The 22,294-nt window shown below is 39.9% G+C and overlaps 1 protein-coding gene across 1 annotated transcript; it reads left to right on the top strand.

The window, feature by feature from the left end:
• Positions 1–771: 771 nt before the first annotated feature.
• On the top strand, positions 772–22,107 carry rtel1 (regulator of telomere elongation helicase 1). Its single transcript, XM_015009702.2, has 33 exons — positions 772–1,307; positions 1,850–2,048; positions 2,825–2,918; positions 3,894–3,975; positions 4,311–4,371; positions 5,046–5,121; positions 5,203–5,287; positions 5,564–5,629; positions 5,909–6,065; positions 6,263–6,301; positions 6,389–6,464; positions 7,990–8,087; positions 8,243–8,298; positions 8,965–9,036; positions 9,441–9,528; positions 10,182–10,314; positions 10,617–10,730; positions 11,492–11,532; positions 11,884–11,969; positions 13,524–13,601; positions 13,932–14,009; positions 14,653–14,799; positions 14,880–14,995; positions 15,919–16,042; positions 16,206–16,365; positions 16,960–17,114; positions 17,199–17,294; positions 17,575–17,785; positions 17,861–17,998; positions 19,632–19,754; positions 20,714–20,902; positions 20,992–21,114; positions 21,282–22,107. Exons 1-33 carry the CDS (start codon positions 1,206–1,208, stop codon positions 21,359–21,361), a joined length of 3,543 nt encoding a protein of 1,180 aa, XP_014865188.1. The 5' UTR covers positions 772–1,205; the 3' UTR covers positions 21,362–22,107.
• Positions 22,108–22,294: the final 187 nt, after the last annotated feature.

The following is a 22,294-nucleotide window of genomic DNA, read 5'->3' on the forward strand; positions in this document are numbered from 1 at the left end:
ACCATTCATTTCACAATATTCCTGTCAAAGATTTTTGAACGATTTATTGACGATTCTTACACATTCAGCCTTACCTAATGCAAACTGAAGTTAGATGAAAATCTACGTCCTTATAGCGATTATTGTTTGGCAAAAATGTCCAAATCTTCATTTTCCTCCTTTCTCATAGTTATTGGAATCAAAGGAAAATGTCCTGTGACTTAATTCAAATTCAAAAATACTTTATTGATCCTAAAGGGAAATCAAATGTTAATAACTGTTAATTAAACAGTTATCACAGATGATGATGACTGTAGACAGGAAATATCTCCTGTTGTCGGTATTACAGCAAATTTGAAGAAGCCTCCAACTGAAGACATTTGTTTTTCTACAACAGTTTCAAGAAAGGGATGGTCAGAGTTGTCCATAATTTTCTTGATTTTATGCATAATTCTTTTTCAGGTTGTTGAGCCTTTCTAGGCCCCTGGTTCTGGTGCTGCTGCCCCAACAGATGACGACAGAAGAGATGATGCTCTCAACAGATTATTGAAGATATACAACATCTTGGTGCAAACTTTGATCAGATGAAAGATCAAATTTGTTATGCATTGGTTAGGAATTTAAGTCTTAAATCTTCTATGGTTAGTAATTTAAGTGAATCTTCTAAAAATGTTTTATTAGAACTGTATGACCATATATGGGAGGATGGGAAATTACCAAAAAGTCGGTGGAAGTAGCTCATTATTTCTGATAGGGAAATGTGACAGGGAAAATGCGATTGTGGGGAAGAGACAATAGAACAGGTTATTTTGCTTTGTATGAATTACCGGATTCAGAGAAACAAGTTAATTAGGAACCTTAGCAATATGAAAATGAAACTTGACATTGTTGATTTATTGCAAAAGGATTCGGGAAGCAGAGGACATCGAGATATATTTCATTTTTTAAAACAGTATAAGTTGTATAGTAGGATATTGTTTTTTTATGTTATATGGTTCACACTCCTTGCCGGTTGGTGGCGGTAATGCTCACTTAAAAAACCTTTTTGCCAACCGGCAATAAATTTCAAGAAGAAGAAATAAAAAAAAGAAGAAGAAGCTGGCGCGAAGCTATTGAAGTTTTCATTAGTGACAACAAACTTTACCTGTAATGTGCTTCTTTGTGTTGAACATAGCAGGCGTTAACAGGCCGTCTGAACTGCAGTTTGTCCGGCTGGGGAGACAGAGATGCCTTCACTGAATCTGAGAGGAGTGACAGTAAATTTCCCCTTCACTCCGTACGAGTGTCAGAAAGACTACATGAGCAAAGTGTTACAATGTTTGCAGGAGGTAAGTTCCCATGGAAACACGAAAGCTTTCTAGAAACGTCCACACCCGGTACATCTGCTGTTTAGCTAGCAATAAGTACCGAGCTGTACTTTGAGGAGGAATGAATGGTGAATCTTTGGTTAAAACATGTTAATTTTTCCTTCAGTGGGTAGAGAATCCAGAAATTTTACTCAAGAACAGTGATACTTTATCATAAAATTACTCAAGTAAAAGTACAAAGTAGTAGAGCATATCAAAAAAGTTAGTCAATAAATGTGAGTAAATGTAGTTAGTTACTACTCAAGTCTGTATATATGTATATGTATTACAAAGTCAAGGCTGCTGCCAACAGAGTGTATGTACTTTTTTTTATTTGTGCAAAAATACCTATTAATATTTATATTAATGCCACAAAAGTCAGAAGCTGATGCTACTAAGCTGTGACAGCTGACACCAGAAAGTGCCAGTGTAGCTACCACTGCCCTCCTTGGTCTATTAGGAGTTAAGGTGCAATAAAGAAAATAAATTCTGTAAAAGCTGTGTGTCTGGCTTCTTGTTTCCAGAAATCTAATGGGGTTCTGGAGAGTCCTACAGGAACTGGCAAAACTCTGTGTCTGCTGTGTGCCACTCTGGCATGGAGGGAGCACTTCAGGGACTCCATCTCTGCTCGCAGGCTAGCAGACAAGCTGAAAGGACAGGAGTTGTTCCCAAGCACACCTCTGGCTTCCTGGGGCACAGCTGCTACCGACGGGGACAAGCCAAGTATGTTACTTTGTTGTCTCTGTGTCTTCATCACAGAAGACATCCCTGCATGTCTGAACCATAGTTGGTATTTTCTATGGACAGGTACTGACCAGCAGGGGGTTCTTACAGGATGATCATCTTGAGCAAAAACTATCCAAGATTTCATGTTAAGACAGTTTTTTTTGTTATAACATCATCTACAGCATTTATTTATTATACAGATAGATATCTTTGGATGCCAGACTCATTGCAATTGAATGTTATTTCATGCTATGTTTTTATTATCTCTTGTTTTATACTTCCTGTTGTTCACTGTGATTCCATATATTGAGCAGTCCTCTATAACTTGGCAGTGATAAACTGCCTGCATATGCATTTTCTCAAATACCATTAGAATAATGATCAAATATTGGAATAAAGACTATAATTAATTAATGTTCCAGTTATTATTAGTCAGATTCAGTTATAAACAGGTGATGTTTCAGCCTGGGTTTAAAGAAACTCTTAAGTTTCAGCAGCTTTGCAATTTTCTGGAAGGTTGTTTCCAAATTAGAGGAGCATAAAAATTGGCCCAGAGGAAAACCCAGGATGTGCTGGAGGTTCAGTGGTGGCACAATGGCCCCAGTGGCTGCAGAGAGGGAAGTCTGGACTTCTACAACCTGACCCTGGGTTAAGATGAAGATAATAGATTGATGGAATTGATCATCCTGTTAGAAACTTGAGAGAGAAGCAGCAACTAAGTTGATGCAACTTCATCACTTGACGGTGGTTCTTCTGATCTTTCTGTCCTTCAGCCTACTACACTGATATTCCCAAGATCATCTACGCTTCCAGGACTCACTCACAGCTCGCACAGGTTATCAATGAGTTAAAGAACACTTCATACAGGTAAACAGTCTTATTGATGAGCTTTATACAGTGTCATTGTTTGGGTTTGCATAATGGAGATTATCGTATGTAGCGATGGTTCAAAGTAGTGTTTTAAAGATTTTACAGAGATGAGACAGGTAAACATTTGCTGTATTAACTTGAACAAAATACAAGTTTTTATTCAGTCAATTGTTTAAGTCTTTGTTGCTGATTGGCATACATTTACACTTGCTAAGAAATTGTGTTTATGAAAGAATACCTTCTCATCATTACACTCCATGTAAATATTACATGGGCCAGATCATCTGCGATGGGCCTCCACCCATGACAGTCTGGAGCTAGTAGAAGATAATTTATATTTACTCTCTGATTGATGCTTTGTTCTGTCTCCTTCTTTTTAGTTTACTCTCTTCCTGTTCTAAATGATAACGGTTTCTAGATGTTATTCTTTCTTTAATAAACTAAGATAAAAGATGTTAATCAATTTGATGAAGGCATCTCAAGTTTTATTAATATTTTCACATGTATCCTTTTAATTGGCTTAATTGAGGCTCTTTTGGCTTTCCATTCCTTACCCAATTTGTTATTTATACTACTTCTTACTGTATGTGATACATTTAAATTTGAGCTGACTGCATGGCACAGCAATCATAACCCCACAAACACAAATGGTGCTTTTGAAAAACACACCTATGTGTAATGCGCTTCTTTAGGAAACCAGTCAAATAAAAAATAAATAAATATCATTGATTGGAATTTATTGTGACAATAATAAATCAAGTTTATCGGGATAAATGATACAATAAATGGCCATCCGTAATTGCAGGCATCTATGCAGCCAGGAACTCGTGTGTGTACCAAAGTACTCTGGAGTCAAATGGGGAGGCTGTCTGCGTTAAAGTTGGAACTGTCGAGCTGAATTTAGTGTTTCAGGTTAAACTTGGTGAACATCGGTATTATAATTTGGATTTCTCTGTATGTCTGTTGAATTAGGCCAAAGGTGTGTGTGCTGGGCTCAAGAGAGCAGCTGTGTATCAACCAGGAAGTAATGCGTCAGGAGAGCAACCACATCAAGGTAAGTTTGACACCGAAGTGCTTACTGCAACACCTGTTGTCTCAAGTAGATTGAATAATTCTGCTACCACTCCAACTAAACATCAAGCTGATAAACTGGGCCATGCTTGCAGTCTAGTTGGTGGTTTAAAATAGGGATGAACTGATTGCAGTTTTCTGGCTGATCACTGATCTTTGAAAAGCCTGACCTGCTCAGTTCGATTTTCAGCCATACAGATTTTTTTGTTTGAAAAGTTGCTAAATATAACGGCAGAGATTCAAAGTTGGCATGAATCCTTGTACTAAGCCAGTTTATACATATCTGAAGATAATTATTTGAAATCTTCTGTTATCCAGGTTCATATGTGCAGAGGGAAGGTGTCCACCAGATCATGTCAGTTCTACAACAACGTTGACGGTAATGATCAGTTTTTACCAGGGAAGTGATCTTAACTGAGCAAAAACACGAGGAATGCTGTTGTGTTACTAGGAGTCTAGTGTTAGTTATAAATATGTGAAATAATTGCTTTGGGCAATTATTAATGAAGCTAGTAATTCAGATCAAAATTAAATCGGGGCACAACAAGAAAATAGTCAAATATTTCAGTCTCAGTTATCTTACCTGCCTGATAAGGTTTAGGTTTTAAACTAATAGATGAAAGCACAAGTCCAGCACTGGCCAATTAGCTCTGAATTAATTAACATTAGTTCAGAGTTATCGACAGATTTGGTACATATTCCAAATACACAGAATGTAAAATACAGAATTTTATTATCAGAAAGTTATGCTTTATTAAATTTGACTGAAGTAGAAATAAATAATGTTTTTTGGAGTATTGATTCTTAATCTGTCAATTACTATATATATATCAAGAATTTAATAATTAGGAGTACCACAAAGGTTTCTTACATGAACATATTTTGGTGTTTAAACAATTTTTTTAAGTCCAAAACATCATAAATAACAGCATTAATTGTTTACAAGCATTAGAGGTTCATTAGGTAGATATCCCAAGATATGGAGTGTGTCTTTAAAATAAGATTAGCAGTTGTCTAAATTATGATTCTTCCTTTTTCATTGTCTTCCTTTAGAGAAAAGCACAGACAGAGACTTGGTTAACTCTATCCTTGATGTGGAGGACTTGGTCAAATTTGGCAACAAACAAAGGTAACCCTACTACCTCTCTGACTGTTTATTTACTTGGACGTTGGCTAAAGCATTGACGTGTGATCTGCTGTATCTCGCCAGGGTTTGTCCGTACTACCTCAGTCGTTCTCTAAAGCAGCAAGCTGATGTCATTTTCATGCCATACAACTATCTGCTGGATCCAAAAGTGAGCTAAGCCATGGATGGATGGTTTTGTCTTCGTCTGTGTTGATTTTCATTTCTCTTTATATAGCCAAACACTTTAAATTAAGAAAAGGAGTCATGATTGCAAAAGAAATGACTCATATCTTCCTAACATGGATGTTCTGACTGAAGCTCCTTGTTTTCTAACAGGTGTGCTCCTGAAGAGCCTGTTATGTTCTAATGATTCGTAGGTCACAGGTGTGTCTTAGCAAAACCAAAGTTCTCTGAAAAAGTCGCAATGTTGTCCTTTTCTCCACAGAGCCGCAGGGCTCACAATATTGAGCTGAACGGAGCTGTGGTGATTTTTGACGAAGCTCACAATGTGGTAAGAATGATTCCCTGTACTCTAAAAATATTGATTGTCTAAATCGGCGGCATGTCACTTATTGTGTGGCCAAACAAAGAATTTGGCTTCGGTTTCAAACACTCACTGTCCAGACAGTAGAAAGAAAACTATACATGATTTCAAAACATGTTTTACAAATAAAAAAACTGAAAAGTGCGGTGTGCAAAAGTATTAATCACCCCTGAGTCAATACTTTGTGGAGCCACCTTGTTTTGATGATTTTATATGCCTCAGATGAAGCCTTTCTGTTCTCTGCAGGAGAAGACGTGTGAAGAGTCGACGTCCTTTGACCTGACTCCATACGATATCGCTTCTGCCATCACTGCTGTGGACCGGCTGCTGGTGGAGCAGGCTAGAGAAGTCAGCCAAAGAGACTCTGTTACAGAAGACCACAATGTAGAGTCCCTCAGCTCAGGTTAAGTTTCTTGAATAGCTAATTCAATCATTTACTCCTAAAAAGCAAGTAAATTGAAACTTTTCCTTGTAATGCAGTGCTTTTAAAGTCTTGAAGTCATAGATTGCAGTAATTTGCGTTGAGAATTTATGAGGACATAAACTGCAGATTTGTACCACTAAAAAATGTAACTTTGTTTCATCTCTGTATTTTTTCAGGTTTAAAAATAGATATAAGTACAATTGCTAAAATCAAACGTAAGTATAATTTATGTGCAACACTTTTCTGGTAGTATCTCTCTGATTGTATTTGAAGACCAGGAGATGTTCTGTCTGCTTTGACAGAAATACTGCTGGATTTGGAAGCTGCCATTGATTCATATGAAGTTCCAAGTGACAGAGGCATCACAAAACCAGGAATGTAGGTGATTTTAACAGTTTGTGAAATTATTTTGGAAAAAAAAAATCCAAATCTTTTGCACATATATACATTTTTATTTTTCAATACAAAAAATAAAATTTTCAACCCTTTGTTTTACAAGTTTACAAAACTCAAGTCGCAGCTACGCATTCTAGTTTACAAGTACAAAATATACATGAGTGGAATTTGTGCCCACATTCCTGCAGCTTACGGTCAGAGCAGAGAAGAGACTTATTTCGCTCTGTGCCCACTTTACTTATTAAGCACACATTTGCCAAGCCTTTTAGCGCAGTTGATCAGTGGTTTGTGCAGCCATGCTCACTATTCCATGTCCACACTTGCTACTAGGCTGTGTGTCAGAGTGAGATGGTTTTAGACCTGAATGTGGGGCTGTGATGTAGTTGTACCAAGCTGTGCCAAGCGGTTACCAAGGTAACTTTCGACTGAAGGCAGGCAATGAGACGGTTTAAGGCAAAAGAATGAAGAACTAGACAAATTTATATTAGAATGCCAACAATTGCACAGAAACGTAAAGATATAACCCTAAATAATAACCTATCCAGACAGTTTATCAGCAGAAATGTTGAGTTGGGCATTAGTTACCCTTAAATATCCATTATTTAGCTTTCTTGAATAAACTAGGATAGTTCTGTGGCCTATGCAAAACAGTGTTAATTACATTTAATACACAAAATCATTCTCAGATATTGAGATTTCACCCAATCAGTTCTGCTTGTTTTGAGCTCATTGAGGAACGTGTTGTAGCGTTAACTCAGTGTTTATATCGGCACCTCAGACACTTGAAAATGGCTACCAGCAGACACACAGTGGTACAACCCGTTCACCTTTGACTCCGAAGCAGAAGAAGTGCAGCCTCCTGAACAACCTTCAAACTACAACCACTGAAGGATTAAACACCCCGGATCTGAAACGCATTTATGTTGTTATTAATTCAAACTCAGGATTCTGCTCCTGCTTCAGGCCAGTGTGCCATGATGTGAAGCAGAGCAGCTGACATCAGCACCATAATTCAGCAGAAAGACCCTTTTTTTTTGTTTGTTTTTGTTTTTTAATGTGAAAACATGGCAGACACTAGAACATTACCAAATTCTAAATGTAGACTATCAATTTCAGGCCCGACACTAAATGATGCCTTACCCACAATACATCTTTCCTCATTAAAAGTTTGCATTCTTGTTTGTTTGTGCAGCCAACCGTGCAGCATCCTATGACCATTTTTAAAGTGAAATCAACTAAATAAAAATGACATTAGGCCACCAGATGTCTGTTTTTTGACAGGCTACACGGGAGCTCATAGGTTGTTTTGGCATCTGTCATGGCGGAGGGGTACAGTTCTGAAGAGTGCCAGAACGATTCATAGATCACAGGTGTGTCTTAACAAAGACACAGGGTCAATTACCGAAAAATGACTGTTCATTTTTTTGGTTTTGTTTTGTTCTTTGCTCCTGCACCGTTTTCTCCATATCATAGACAGATCTGACATGTCCCCTTCTTTCTGTATCAGCTTCATCTATGAGCTGCTGGAGAGAGCCCATCTGACCTACAAGACCAAGACAGAGATCCACGACGCTTTGGAGCAGATCATTGGAAGCTTGGCTGGACGTCAGTATGACAGCATCTCTTCATATTGCTGCTTTGTCTATTATACATTTTCTACTCCTTTTCATAGGCTTTAATGGAATAATTGTGTTACAATAATGTTATGCATGTGCAGATTTTTTTCTCTAACCAGTCGTTTACATGATGTTTTTCACCAGTGCCAGGAATTTTCCTCAGTACGGCTGGACTGCAGAAACTGGTTGATATGATACAGGTGAGCCACAGGATGAAGTTTGAGGAAGACGCTTCAGGTAGCTGTCGAGATGTCCAGACAAATATGTGGAAATGTAGGAATTTACCTGACTTAGCTATTTTGACTTGGGAGGATCCAATGTATGTTAAGAACTCAGAAAAAGTTCTGATTATGGTATTTCCATCTTTAGGATGTAGTTTGTGTTTCTACATTTAATCCAGTCACATCAGTGGAATATAAAACCGTTTGTTGGATGAAAACTAGTAGCTCTTTTAAGGGGATGTCAGGAAACTCTTTTTTTATGCAGAGAAAAATCAAACTTTCCACAAAGTCAGGTTTTTTTTCATATACCAGAAGGTTCACTCAGTCCACTGTCAGAAAGTCCTTGATTCTGTGTAGCATTTGATTGACATGTTGTCAATCAAATGAAATATCATCAATCTTCCTTACCAGATTGATAATATTTCTGAATTTCACTTATGAAATTCAGAAATATATTTTGAGTTTTTCTGTGTTAAACTCAAAACAGAAGATTTTGAGTTTAAATCTTCTGTTATTTTACAGTAAAATCGTAAGATATCTGAGGTCACATTTAGCCACATATGCTGGTAAAATTAGCTTTAGATGGATTCTTCCTGAGTCTGTTGCAGTGAAACAGTGGCTTGTTCTTGTGTTCTGGTCTGTTAGTTGGTGTTCTGTGGGGAACCATCGGATAAGGACAAACAGAAGCAGATGGAGTTCAACTCAGCCCATTTTAAGGTCTGTTCAGTTAATAATAATAATAATAATAATAGATTGTTTTTATAGTGCCCTTTATATCAAATTGAAATCTCAAAGAGTGCATTCACACGCTGATGATTGGAAGCTACTGGATTGTAGCTACAGCTGCCCTGGGCAGTCTGGCAGAAGCGAAGCTGCCATTTTGCTCTATCCGCCCTTCTGACCACCAGCAACAGGCAAGGTGGTCGACGTTTGTGGCAAGGACACAAACAGTGAGTGGGAGCATGGGTCGAACCAGCTAACCACCGATTTCAGGGAGAACTCCTACCGCTGTCACCCCCTTTTTTTTGTTCCAGCAAAAAAAAAAACAATAATATTTTTATCTACTGCCTCCTGATCCTGCTTGCACACTAACATAAGGTGTGACGGTCTGCTTGGTTCAGGTTCACATCCATCTTGACAATAGCTACCAGAAAAAGAAACAGACCCCTGATTTGTGGTCTGCTCCTTCTACATCTTCAAAGAAACAAGGTATGGATCTCTGGTAACATGGTTATTTATTTAAAACAATTGGATTTAACTCATGGTTTTTATTCTGTAAAGTTGCGTCCGTAGAGTAAAAAGGGATGCTGGAATATACATTTTCCAAACTGTGGTAGGTTCTTCAGCATCTGGTTTCTTTATTTGTTTTATTATTAATTAGAAAATGGTTCTGGGTGCAGAACCTCTTTATAAAATCAGCAGTACAATATACAAATGGAGGACAAATGAAATGTAGGACCAAAACACATCACCTCTGGTTGATGAAGAGCATGTGACCTATTTTTCAGGTGCATAAATATAAACTGATTACTAGATTTTCATCTAAAGTCTAATGGTTAGCATTTCTCTATAATTAACAGCCATCTTATAGATTAATTTCCTATGCAAATGACTGGAAATGAAGAAGGAAGCTCCCAAAGAACAACCCGAGAACCACTGATGAAGATCATTTTAAATGATTACAAAAAACATGTGCTGTCACTGAAGGCTAATTTTCTTCAGGTTGCTATTATTCTGATCTGTGAGTAAATTGATCAGTCGGTTTTCTCTCATGGCAGACAGAGGAGCTCACTCATCCAACGGTGAACTCATCCGACTGTTGAATGAGTTAAATGTTTGATCTGCTTCTGTGTGTGTTGTAGGCAACGTCCTGAGCTACTGGTGCTTCTCCCCTGGCTTCAGCATGCAGGACCTGGTGAATCAGGAGGTTCGCTGTGTTATTCTGACCAGTGGCACCCTCTCACCCCTGACCTCTTTCACCTCTGAGATGAGGATGTAAGGCTCCTCTAATCAGTTTATAATAAGAAATGACAAGGACAAAACAGAGATTGTTTTAGGCCTGGTTGATATTTGGCCCATGCCTGGACACATCAACTAAATCATTCACTTTTTGTTTTCTTAGCTGATTATAGATCTGATGTTTTTTTTTTTTAATTCAATAATTAAATTCATGAAAACAGACTTTATTCTATTTTTGCTTATTCTGACCTTCTGTATTTGAACAGCTTGTGATGGATTGTGTTGTCAGTATTTTGAACCCGTGACTTGCTCTGATTCGGTTCTTTTATTTGTTCCAGAAAATTTCCAGTGCTTCTTGAAAATGGCCATGTGATCGAGCGAGACCAGATCTTTGTGAGCGTTATTGATCGAGGTCCAGATGGAGTTCACCTGAGTTCAGCATTCGATCGAAGGTAAATGTTCTCAGCATGAGGAGAATCGTGGCGTCGGTCTTTCTCAGTTTTTCCTCACAGATGTTTAATTGTTTTGCACGAAGCCTTCCAAACATCAGCTAAATGAAGGACTTCTTCTAATCTAGATTCATTAAAAATAGAAATGCTTCAGTCAGAAGCTGTGGTTAGAACATAGACATTAGACTGTCACTGTGTGAGTGAGTGACTGTCTCTCTCTCTTGCTCTGTTATTTTATTTTTTATTTTATTTTGTTGGTCTACTTTTTTATTTTTTGTTTTGCGTCATCTTTGATCAATAATTGGATGTGAGTCACTTTTTCTAGTTTGAAAATAACTGCTCTGTCTTGTCAAGTAAATGAACTTTTGGGCCAGTCATGTTTTTGTTGGGGGGTTTTTTGTTAGTTTTTAGTCACTGGATGTTCTACGACCCTGCTTTCCATAAAGTTAAAATGAAAGACAGTACATTGCTAATAATAGAAAAATGTTATGTTGTATTCAACATTTACCATTTTAAAGAAATATAAACATTGCCAATCTGCATCAGCTGCTTGTGCTGCATGTTGAACACACACAGGGACAAAATAACAATCTAGAGAATTATACAATCTCCATTTAAGTTGGTACACTATATGAACTCACAAAAATACAGATACAAAGTTCTACATCCAAAAATCTGTGTATTCATTAATATGTAAATGTATTGTTTGACAGCTGTGATGGTGCCTGTGCAGCGGCTGTGTTGATGTGTTTTTTCTTTGCTAGGTTTAATCCTGATAACATGACTTCTTTAGGAAACACTGTAGGTAAGATCCAGCTTCTTTATTGTTTTTTTTTGTTTTTTTTTTACTTTTTCATTCTTTTCCCTATTGCTGGAAATAAAGACGCAATCAACACTCTTTAGTCACAATACAATCAGATCGACGTGTAAAAGGACCTTTTCAGAGCAAACAAAAAAATAAACAGCTGTCTCCAGTTTTAGTTGTTTTCTAACTGCTGCTGTTGGTAGATGAACACTCAATTGGATTTAAATTAGTTGTGATAGTTGATATTATCCAATCACAAGCTGTCGGTTTAATGAACATTTTCTGTTCCCATATTATTTCATTTCTGAAGCTCCTTCTGGTTTCTTGTTGTTGTCTTTGTTTTCTCCTCAGCCAACCTTAGCCGGGTGGTTCCTCATGGCCTCTTGGTGTTTTTTCCTTCCTTCCCTTTGATGGAGAAAACTCTGGAGTTTTGGAGGGTGAGTCCAAAATCTCCAGGATAACTTTTTTAGAAGACATCTATGCAGTTCAAGGAAACTTTTTTCTTTCCCCCTCATCTTGTTTTCTTGTCTTATTTTCTAATGATTTAAAGTTTTGATTTGCTGGACAGAATTTTTACATTTCTGAAAGTAAAGAGCAATACACACTGGGCGCATCAGCCATGTATCAGAGTATATGTTGCTACTGTTTTCTATCAACCAACCCACACCAGGATCATCTGATCAGCAGTCAGTGCTGTAAGGACCCAGCGTTGCTTTTCGAATAGGTTCCAGTCAGAAACAGCAGCTCTGTTTTCTGCTAAGCCTGGTGGTTGGGTGCTAGGGCAGTCATTCATTAAGGGGCCCGTCGTGTTTTTCAGTTAAAAGATGTTTAAAGTTGACAGGAAATTTGAAAATATCACTTGATAATTACACCATATTCAAGCATAAGGGTGCCCATATGTGCACTTGGCACCAGGACACACTAGGTCGCAGTTCGATGATCGATTTTGTCATCGGATCTGCGGCCATATGTCTTGGACGCTCGGGTGAAGAGAGGTGCGGAGCTGTCCACTGACCACTACCTGGTAGTGAGTTGGCTCCGGTGGTGGGGGAGGAAGCCGGTCAGACCTGGCGGGCCCAAACCTGTAGTGAGGATCTGCTGGGAACGTCTGGTGGAGTCCCCTGTGAGACGGAGCTTTAACTCCCATCTCCGGCAGAACTTCGAACACGTTCCGGGGGATGTGGGGGACATTGAGTCTGAGTGGACCATGTTCCCTACCTCCATTGCTGAGGCGGCTTATCGGAGTTGCGGCCGCAAGGTTGTTGGTGTCTGTCGCGGCAGCAACCCTCGAACCCGTTGGTGGACACCTTCGGTGAGGGTGTCAAGCTGAAGAAGGAGTCCTATCGGGCCTTTTTGGCCTGTGAGACTCCAGAAGCAGCTGATGGGTACTGGCAGGCGAAGCAGCATGTGGCTCGGGTGGTCGCTGAGGCAAAAACTCGGCCGTGGGAGGAGTTTGGAGAGGCCATGGAGAAAGACTTCCGTACGGCTTCGAGGCGATTCTGGTCCACCATCCGGCATCTCAGGAGGGGGAAGCAGTGCAGCACCCAAGGCCTGGGAATGCCTTGGGGTTCCACCGGAGGAGCTGGAAGAAGTGGCTGGGGAGAGGGAAGTCTGGGCCTCCCTTCTGAAGCTGCTGCCCCGCGATCCGACCCCGGATAAGCGGCAGAAAATGGATGGATGGATGGACTTGATAATTATGTGTTATTGAAAGATTGGAGGATTAATACCTAAACACCAACAATAAGTCTTAAAAACTGCAAACATTTTAAAAATACTTAAGGAAATAAGCAATGCTAAGCCTGGCAGGGGCACAAGTGAAGCCTGGTGGCCCGCCAGGCTTGAAAATACTGGGGGAAATCCTGAACCCCCTTCACTGATGTTCATCGTGATGCATCCTGTGTGTGTAAAGGTGCCATGTTGCTGCTCGTCTGAAAGCTTTTACTCGGTGTTACGTATCAAAGCATTTTGCTGAGTTTGGTTTTTCCCTCCAGGCCAACGGACACACGGATCGCATCGAGAACATGAAGCCCATGTTTGTTGAACCCAAAGGGAAGGGAACCTTTAATGAGGTGAGCTGGGTTTTCATTAAATGGAACTGGAAGACACACAGAGGAATGAAGAACAAAAGGGGGCAAAAATCAGGAATTATTTCTTCTTACAGAATAAATTACCTTTTTAAATAACAAAATTAAATATATATTTAGCACATTATCTTGATTGTTGTTTTTTGCCAAATCAAATTTTTGTCAAAGTGCGTCCAACTTCTTTGCATGTTTTTTTGTGGGTTTCTTGGTTTTTCAATAATTAATGTTAAGAACCTCCATATTCAGGGTCTCTGGGATCGTAGTAGTTGGATTGGATTTCTTTGCTGACCTGAGCCTGATTGTGTGTGTTTAAAGGTTATGGATGGGTATTACAACAAAGTGAATGACCCAGCGTCAAAAGGAGGAAGCTTCTTTGCCGTCTGTCGTGGGAAGGTGAGCTCATATAGCAGCGCAAAGTCTTCGTCCTGCTTTTCCTCCGAAGCTTCATGGATGATGGAAGAAATATGCAGCTGATTGTTGTCTCGGTACACCAGACCCTGGTGGTGTGTTGAGAATGATCTTAATGATAATGATCCTTACAGCTCTCTGTGTTTTGATGATGCATCACGGTTTCTGTTAAATGTTTTAGTTTTAAGAGTTCTGAACTTTTCTGAAGCGAAATAAGTGAATGGAAGAAGCTGAAAGTCTCACTTCTCTACATGTTACTTTTGTAGATGTGTGATTCAGTTGAAATCGGGAAGAACTTGTAAATTTATGTTCACAAGATGTTTAATCTTTGCCATCTTAGTTTTGGAAAGTATTCCTGAGAAATCCATGTTGAAGGTTTTATTGACCAGAAGCAGCTGATGGGTCCTGGAAGCCCAAGTGGCTCGAGTGGTTTCTGAGAGGCCATGGAGAAATAGAAGTAGGCAGAAATATTCCTGACTTCTGCAGGGATTTCACTGCTCCTCAACCAACCGTTCAGCAAAAAACCCTTTAAGAAACTCCCCAAGTTTAACCTGCAGTAGACAGGATAATCACTGTGTGAATGACTGACTGTCTCACAGCAGCTCCGTTCCTGTTGTTCTCATCCTAGGCTAGTGAAGGTTTGGATTTTGCAGACACCTTCGGCCGGGGCGTCATCATCACCGGCCTGCCGTTTCCTCCTAAGTTTGACCCTCGGGTCGTCCTGAAGATGCAGTTTTTGGACGAAATGAGCAGAAAAAAATCTCCAGGAATGAGGGTGAGTTTAGACTGGCAGCTGAGCCCCAGGGAGGCCAGCATGATGATGTTCAGTGGTGACATGATGCCTCTTCCTGTCAGTACCTGTCAGGTCAGGAGTGGTACAAACAGCAGGCCTTCAGAGCAGTGAACCAGGCCATCGGGAGAGTTATCCGCCACAAGGAGGACTACGGAGCCATCTTTCTCTGTGATCAAAGGTACATGTCCTTGTTTTTATCCTGGTGATATAAAAAGAGATTTATAAATTAAATTTATTACTATTAGTAGTAGTAGTAGTAGTATTATAATTAGTTACTAGTTCATCGTAGTTTTAAGTTCCTTGGGTATAATTAGGCAACTGGTGATTAGAACAGAGTTTAATCAACAGCTGAATGTTTAATAATGTCAGAAAGTGGTTCTACTATTATTAATCCATAATCAGATGTCATAATTATTAATTTATCATGATTTTTATTTATCAAGTTTTCTTGCACTGTTCTTCAAGCCTCTGTTAAGTTTTTTTTTATTCTAAATACTTTGGAATGACATTGGAAATTAATTTACATTCAAACATACAAGGTTATTTTAAAATGTATTTAATATCGGTTCATCCAGGGAGTTTGGGAGCAACACATTTTTGGGGCAAAAATGAATGACTTAGTGAAGATACAAGACCGGGTCGCTAAGAGAGTTGCAGACTTCTGTTTTTGTTTCTCTCTCATTCAGGAGTTGCATTTATGAACAATTATTTCTCAGGTTCTGGATGCTGTGCAGCTGGAAGGATTTTTGCTCTTGCGTTTTAAAAGTTTGAACAGTGATGTGATGTGATGGGGGTTGTTTACAAATGGGAGCAGCTGATTATTTAGCATCTCAAAAGCTCAATAATAATACATGAACCCTAGATATTACAGGAGTTGACTCCACAATCACTCCTTGATGATATGAGACACGATGACATTTAATTTCCTTTTGTGATGAATTACAATTTATTGAACTGAATTGAAAGTTTGTTGATTTTTACATGTAAACCACTCCCACAATAATTTAAGAACTTTAACCACAACTCCTAACACTGGAAATCTCTGTTTCTCTGGTGAAAATGGGAACATACTTGTTTTGTTTTTGTTTTTTTCTCGTCTAGGTTTAAAAGCTCTGATGCCAGAGCTCAGCTTCCATCCTGGGTCAAGCCGTACGTTCGCCTCTACGACAAATTTGGGAACGTTGTCCGTGATGTGTCTCAGTTCTTTCGGGTTGCACAGAAAATAGTACGTTGCATTACTTTGAATGATTTTATCAATGAAAACCGTTTTTCTGATTATGAATTTGACCATTTTGACCTGTAAAGTGCTGATAAAATATTTCTAAGTGAGTTCAGGCATGCTGTACGTGTGACTAAAGCTCCAGTTTGGTTTGGTTTGAATGTCCCAGAGGCCTGTTGTGATGAAGATGCCTACACTAGAAACTCTTCCAACCGAATGCTCATCAAACACTCCCAGTTTTTCCTCCGGCTCTGCCTCGGAAAGTTACCACACCCAGAAAGCAAAGGCCCTGGATGCACACCTTCCCAGCCTCAAGAGAAGAAAACTGGGTCAGTATTGTATTTTAAAAATGCTCTGCCATCAATCTGTCATCTTTCTGTTCATTATTCTATTCATCTGTCAGCCCGCCCTTCAATACTTTCTGTAAAGGCTGAGTTCATAGTTGAAATTTTAAACCTATGGAACTCAAGAAACATCACATCTTAAAGAAAGGAAGGGTTTTCTGTATTATATACCTTTATGAGCCTTACATTATGTTCTAATGTTATTCTCTCACCATAAGCGTACATGGAATGTTTCATGCATGTTTGAGAAATCAAAGTCACATTTCTTTTAAGTTATGTTTGATTTATACTTTTTATGCAACTGAAGGTGACATAGTAACTTCATTTTGCTACGTGCTCTGAAATAACACATATAAAAACACTAACTTCTAAGGTCCAGTACCTATTTTCACTAGATCTGACCAAATCACCTTCTTCCTCTTTTTTTGTTGTTGTATTCCTTAAATTTCTTCTAGAAAACAGGATGGTTTTCTTCTCATCCTTTCATGTGTGACATCATTAACTTAACAGGAACTGCAGACAAAGAACAAAACCTGACATATTTTATGTTAAAATGGTGTGTGGCGTGTTTGTGATCAGACGAGCAGAGCAGAGCTAACGGAGTGGCTAAGCTGTGCATCGCCTACGAGAGTGAGGTGCAGCAAAGTCAGAGGAAACCAACCAACCTGCTGGACGCTCTGGAGAGAGGCGACCGGTGCTGGGAGGACGACAAGGACGATGTTGGAGAGGAGAAGGTGGGGCAGCTGGTTACTTCATGATCAACCTGGAGTCACAATGCTGTGATTTCAAATGATTTGTTGGACTTTTTGCTTCTTAAGGCCAGCCGCTTGTCCACCTTGTCCCTCCAATATGACAAGAAGATGGAGGACGAGTTGCGGGGAGGGAAGCGGAAAATCAAGCTGATTCAGGAACAGGTACATGTTACACTGATGATTAAATGCTGCTTTTTCAGACCTCAAGTGTTGAACCCAGGGTTTTTCCCAGAAAACGTGCTAAATCCGGTGGTCGGGGCACCAAGTCTCAAAAAAAAAACAAAAGAAAAAACTCAATTAAAATAAAATTTGCACTTCTGTTAAATCAACCAGTGGATCAACCAAGGTCCAAACAAACTGAGCATCTGCTTGTTTTATTGCTACTGTCCTAACATAAACATGTTTGTATCAGGATCTGATCCTTTCATTTTTATACCTAAAGAAAGCGAGTGTCTCCGAGGATGGGTCAGAGGAGAGTAAGGCCGGCAGGGCCAAACAGTTCCTGGCCGACATGAAGAAGTCTCTGAGCAAGGTGAGCTTCGACCACATCGTCCAGGCTCTGCAGAGCTACAAGAAGACGGACGACCTGAGCGTCCTGCTGACAGAGACGGCTGTTTTGGCTGAAGACCCCAACACTCACAGCCTGTTCCGAGGTGCGTCGTTCTGCCTCGGACTCTGAAGCCGGTAAAAGCACGTCTGCTCTAACCACAACTGCTTCCGCACCGTAGGGTTCTACCAGTTTGTTCGTCCGCATCACAAAAAGACATTTGATGAGAAATGTCAGGAGCTGCTGGGTCAGGGCTGTGGGTTCAAACCGGAGCACTCGCTGTCTAAGGAGGAGAAGAAAGCTGTGATTCTGCAGACCGGTAGGAAATTGAGCCACTTCTCTTTGTGTTACTGATGGAGGCTCTAAAAAGAAGTCACAGCGGGAACTTTCTTGGAATTGCTTTGAGTTAAATGCAAACTGCCAACAAGTTCAATCCTTCAGTGCAGGGGTCCCCAAACTACGGCCCGCGGACCGGATCCGGCCCGCCTCCACATTTGATCCGGCCCCCTCAACAATACCAGAGAGCATTCGGATGTTTTTTTCATTTATTGTATTTTCCGGTTTATATGTGGATTTTTCTTCAACCACAAGGGGGCTCTTTAGCAGGAAGTGTGTCCTGTAAACTGTGGGGCGCATTGCTGCCATCTGTTGGACTTTTAGGGAACTGCTTGACTTTTATGTTATTTAATCAGTACCGTTGTTCTCTAGCGGTAGAGCAGATGAACACACGTGTCTGTTATGAACGCCACATTCCAGGTTGAATTCTTCGAAGCAATGCCTGTAAGTAGCAACTTATACTTCAAAATGAGCCTTTATGTTAACATATGAGAAATTAATATGTTAAAGTTACATTCCCTCAATGGAATATATACTAGTCAGTCCCAGTGACCGTTTCACTCATGGGTTTTGCCCATGTGCTTTCTGGGTAAAAATCAATCGAGGAACCCCCCGCCCCCCAACAATCTGCGGCCCCCCACCAGAGAAGGGAAAAGTTATTTGGCCCTCACAGGAAAAAGTTTGGGGACCACTGCTTCAGTGTGTTTGTGACCAGCAGACATGTGATAAGCTGCTGATGTTGCATCTCCATGTGGTGTTAGTTCAGGTGGGCATATTGACTTAGATGAGGGGTGTCCATAGTGCACCCCGCTGGCCATTTGTGACCCCACGAATGACTTTGCTCGGCTGATTTGAACAAATTAGGCCTGCAAACGCGGGTAGTGTTTACCTGGAAGAGCTCTTACTTTGAAGGACAGAAAATTTAATTGTTACCTTTGTAATGCTTTGTATGCAGCTTGTTTCAGCAGTTCACTGAAATCATTCTCGTGTGGTTTACCTGGAAAATATATTTCTTCACAATTAAGTTTTTCCTTAATGATGTTGTTTCCGTTTATGTGGCCCTTTCTGACAAACGATATATAACTTGAACTAAATTATACACAGAGAAAAAAAAAACTAAAGATTTTCTAGTTGAGGTGGTTCAGTAACTGGAATTACCACAAAAAATGAGAAAACAATCAACTATCAACATTTAAGCTGGATACTATAAAACGCTGAATTAGACAGACTTAAACCCGCTTAAGTGCTCACAGTGAGATGGCTGCAGTTAAAATACAACAAGCAAGAAAACATGCTTACTTAACAAAAACTGGCAACATAAAATATCATTAAGTTGTGGTGCAAAGCAGTCAGCTAACACTTCACAACACCAAGAAAATATTACTTGTTCAACTTATCGGAGAACCACTTCTGAACCACCTAGAACGAACTACGCTCATACACTGTTGCAACTTGGGAACGGTTTGGTGACTTCCATTCTTTCTGTGGACGTCTAGAGGAAACTCTCCTTGTGATCTCAATGGAGAGGGGAAAAATAGAAATTATCATTAAAAAGTACAAATTTAGTTATTTCCTAAAAATAGGTTTGTGAAAACTTTGATGCGTTTGTTTTCCAGCTGTAGATTGCCAAGCGGTGGGAACTCTGAGCTCCAGGTCCACATGCGGTCAGCTCGACACTCAGCAGCTCAACAGAGGAGGACGACACCTGAGCCAGCAGGGATTAAGAGCAGCTCCATCTGGTAGGAAATCTTAGGCTAGGGAGGCAACTGGTGTGTTTGGCCATTTTGTCTGTCTGATGGAGTCGTTATAGCTCTGAAAAGCCAGTTTTTTAGCTTTCAACGTTAACACATTAACACATGCGATTAATCAGAAAATTTGAATGTGTTAATATTACCTGATGCAGGTTAAGCAAACTACCTAAAAGCCTCTCTTCCGCAGAGGGTTCTGTAGTTCACAGCAGAACATTATGGACCTTACAGACAGTGAGCAATGAACAACAGGGGAAGGTGATCGTTTTACACAACCGCAGACAGGAACAAAACGTTTTAGTTTTCAACTTGCTCGTTTTGCGTCGCTAGCCCTCGTGCGCATTTACGTATAAGAGCTCGAAATTTTACACGCACAAATTACGGTGGTCATTTTGCTGGAGGAGGACAAGGACAAGTGGCTCATGGCACCAGTTCCATAGGAAATGAACGGAGTGGGATATTTCTAAATGAATACGTAAGACAAAATGACTTCCTTTAAGTCTTCCTGAATATTAAAACCTGGAAAACTGAGAATCTTCAGACATGTTTTGTTTGAAACAATAAAACATTTTTGAAAGCGTGCATATAGTGATGGTTTTTGATATGCACTGTATGGGCAATTGTCCAGGGCGGCATCAGAAAGGGGTCGGGCCCCAAAAACTATAAAATAAAATACATCTCATCTGTCTGCTTTCCCCTGAACAAGTTTGCTACTATTTGATTGCATATATAGTGAAGTAAGTTTCTCTTAATTTCTGTTGAGTGCTGGGAGATTACATCACCTGCTTTCTGCTACAAAACAAAAAAAAAAAACCCATAATTATCAGAGAGCTAGTGTGATTAATCTGATTAAATTATTTGATTGACAGCAGTATTTTATATTGAATAGTTCAGTTGGAAGATTAGCTGCAGTGTGGATGAATAAGCTCACTGAGCATTCTTCTGGCCAGGTTCTGACCATAAGAGCGAGATCCACGCTGCCTTCCTGGCCGACGTAAAGCAAGCCCTGGGACCTGAAAAGTCCGCCCAGCTCTTCCAGGCCATCCACGGCTACAAGAAGACGGACGACTACGACAGCCTGGTGACCACCGTGGTGAGCTTATTCACAGAGAGGGATGAGAACTTCCACCTCCTCATCAGTAGGTTCTGCCCGAGTCCTCCACAGATCTCCTGGCTTCTGCATGCTGGAGATTTGATGAAAAGGATACGTGTATTGTGTGTTTTCAAGGGTTCGGTGTGTTTGTTCGCCCTCGCCATAAGAAGCGCTACAAAGAAATGCTGGATGCTCTGATTGGTCAGCCCGTGTCAGCCGCTGACAGTCCTGCTGTGAGCGAGGAGCAGCCCTCTGCAGGTCAGGATCCATCAGCGATGTTACACGTTTCTCTGAGGCATCTCTGACGTTGTCTGGTTTTCAGTTTGTTGCAGTTCCATGTCATCACAGCTACATACTGGAGATGACGTTTCTGTCTAGTGGCTGAAAGTTTTTCACCGTGTTTAGGATTCTGTTTTGTTTTTCAGCTCCTCTCTCACCACCTCTGAAGACTCAAAGCAAGATTTCCAGTTTTTTCTCCAACAGTGAAAGAAAGTCTGATCCTTGACCCTGGACTATTGTTTCAGATCAGCCTGAATAATTGTATTGTACAACAACCTGGACCTGTTTTCCTCTGAGGAAAGCCAATGAAAATTCAAGTTTTCCGTGTTTTCTGCTTGATTAAAATGAGGAAACCATCTGTGAACTTCAGTGGACAATGCTGAAACCTGGAGTTTTTTTCAGCAAATGTTTCCCAAATTAGGATCTGCATAAATTCTCTTGGAAGTTGACATGTTGACCACATCGATCAACATGTGATCAATGAACATGGTAGAGTGATGAGGATGAGGCATTTTTCTTCCCTTCAGGATGTATTTGGTTTTCACAAATCAGCTGTGTGCTTGCGTGTGTGTGATGGACATGACTTTGCATCAGATCAAATCAGGTTACTCCGCCTATCGGCCAACACATTGGTTATTTCTGGGTTTTGAATCATGGATTTCTACAGAAATGTTACACAACAGCAGCTCAGATCCAGTAGAATTTTGTCTGCTTTGAAAACAACTAGATGAACTTGCTTGTTTTTACAGATTATGTGGAATTACAAATTTACCTGATGAGAGCCAAACGGAGAGGTTTCAGTTCTGAAGCCCAGACTTCAGTAATAGCCTTTTTAATATAAATTAATATTTTTTCTTATTTGCATCAGTCATGAAAAGTTCAGGTGAATTTTTTTTATGAATAAAAATAAATGGATTTTTCTGCTCATGCTTCTATTATGTTTACAACTATTTAAATAAATAAAAAATGGGATTTTTCAGTGTGATTATTTCAATGGAACATGAGTGTCATACTCATACACAGTGGGCTGAAACTGTATGAGACATGAAAAAAGTCTCAGGCCAGCCTTCATAAATTGAAAAATGTCTAATTTTTTCCAGATATCTGGCATCTCTTCTGAGATCATAAAGAAGGCAGTCTGCCAGCAGAGGATTCTTGG

This window comes from Poecilia mexicana, unplaced genomic scaffold, assembly GCF_051168715.1.
Source record: "Poecilia mexicana isolate PSO_F unplaced genomic scaffold, ASM5116871v1 scaffold_7, whole genome shotgun sequence".
Taxonomy (NCBI): domain Eukaryota; kingdom Metazoa; phylum Chordata; class Actinopteri; order Cyprinodontiformes; family Poeciliidae; genus Poecilia; species Poecilia mexicana.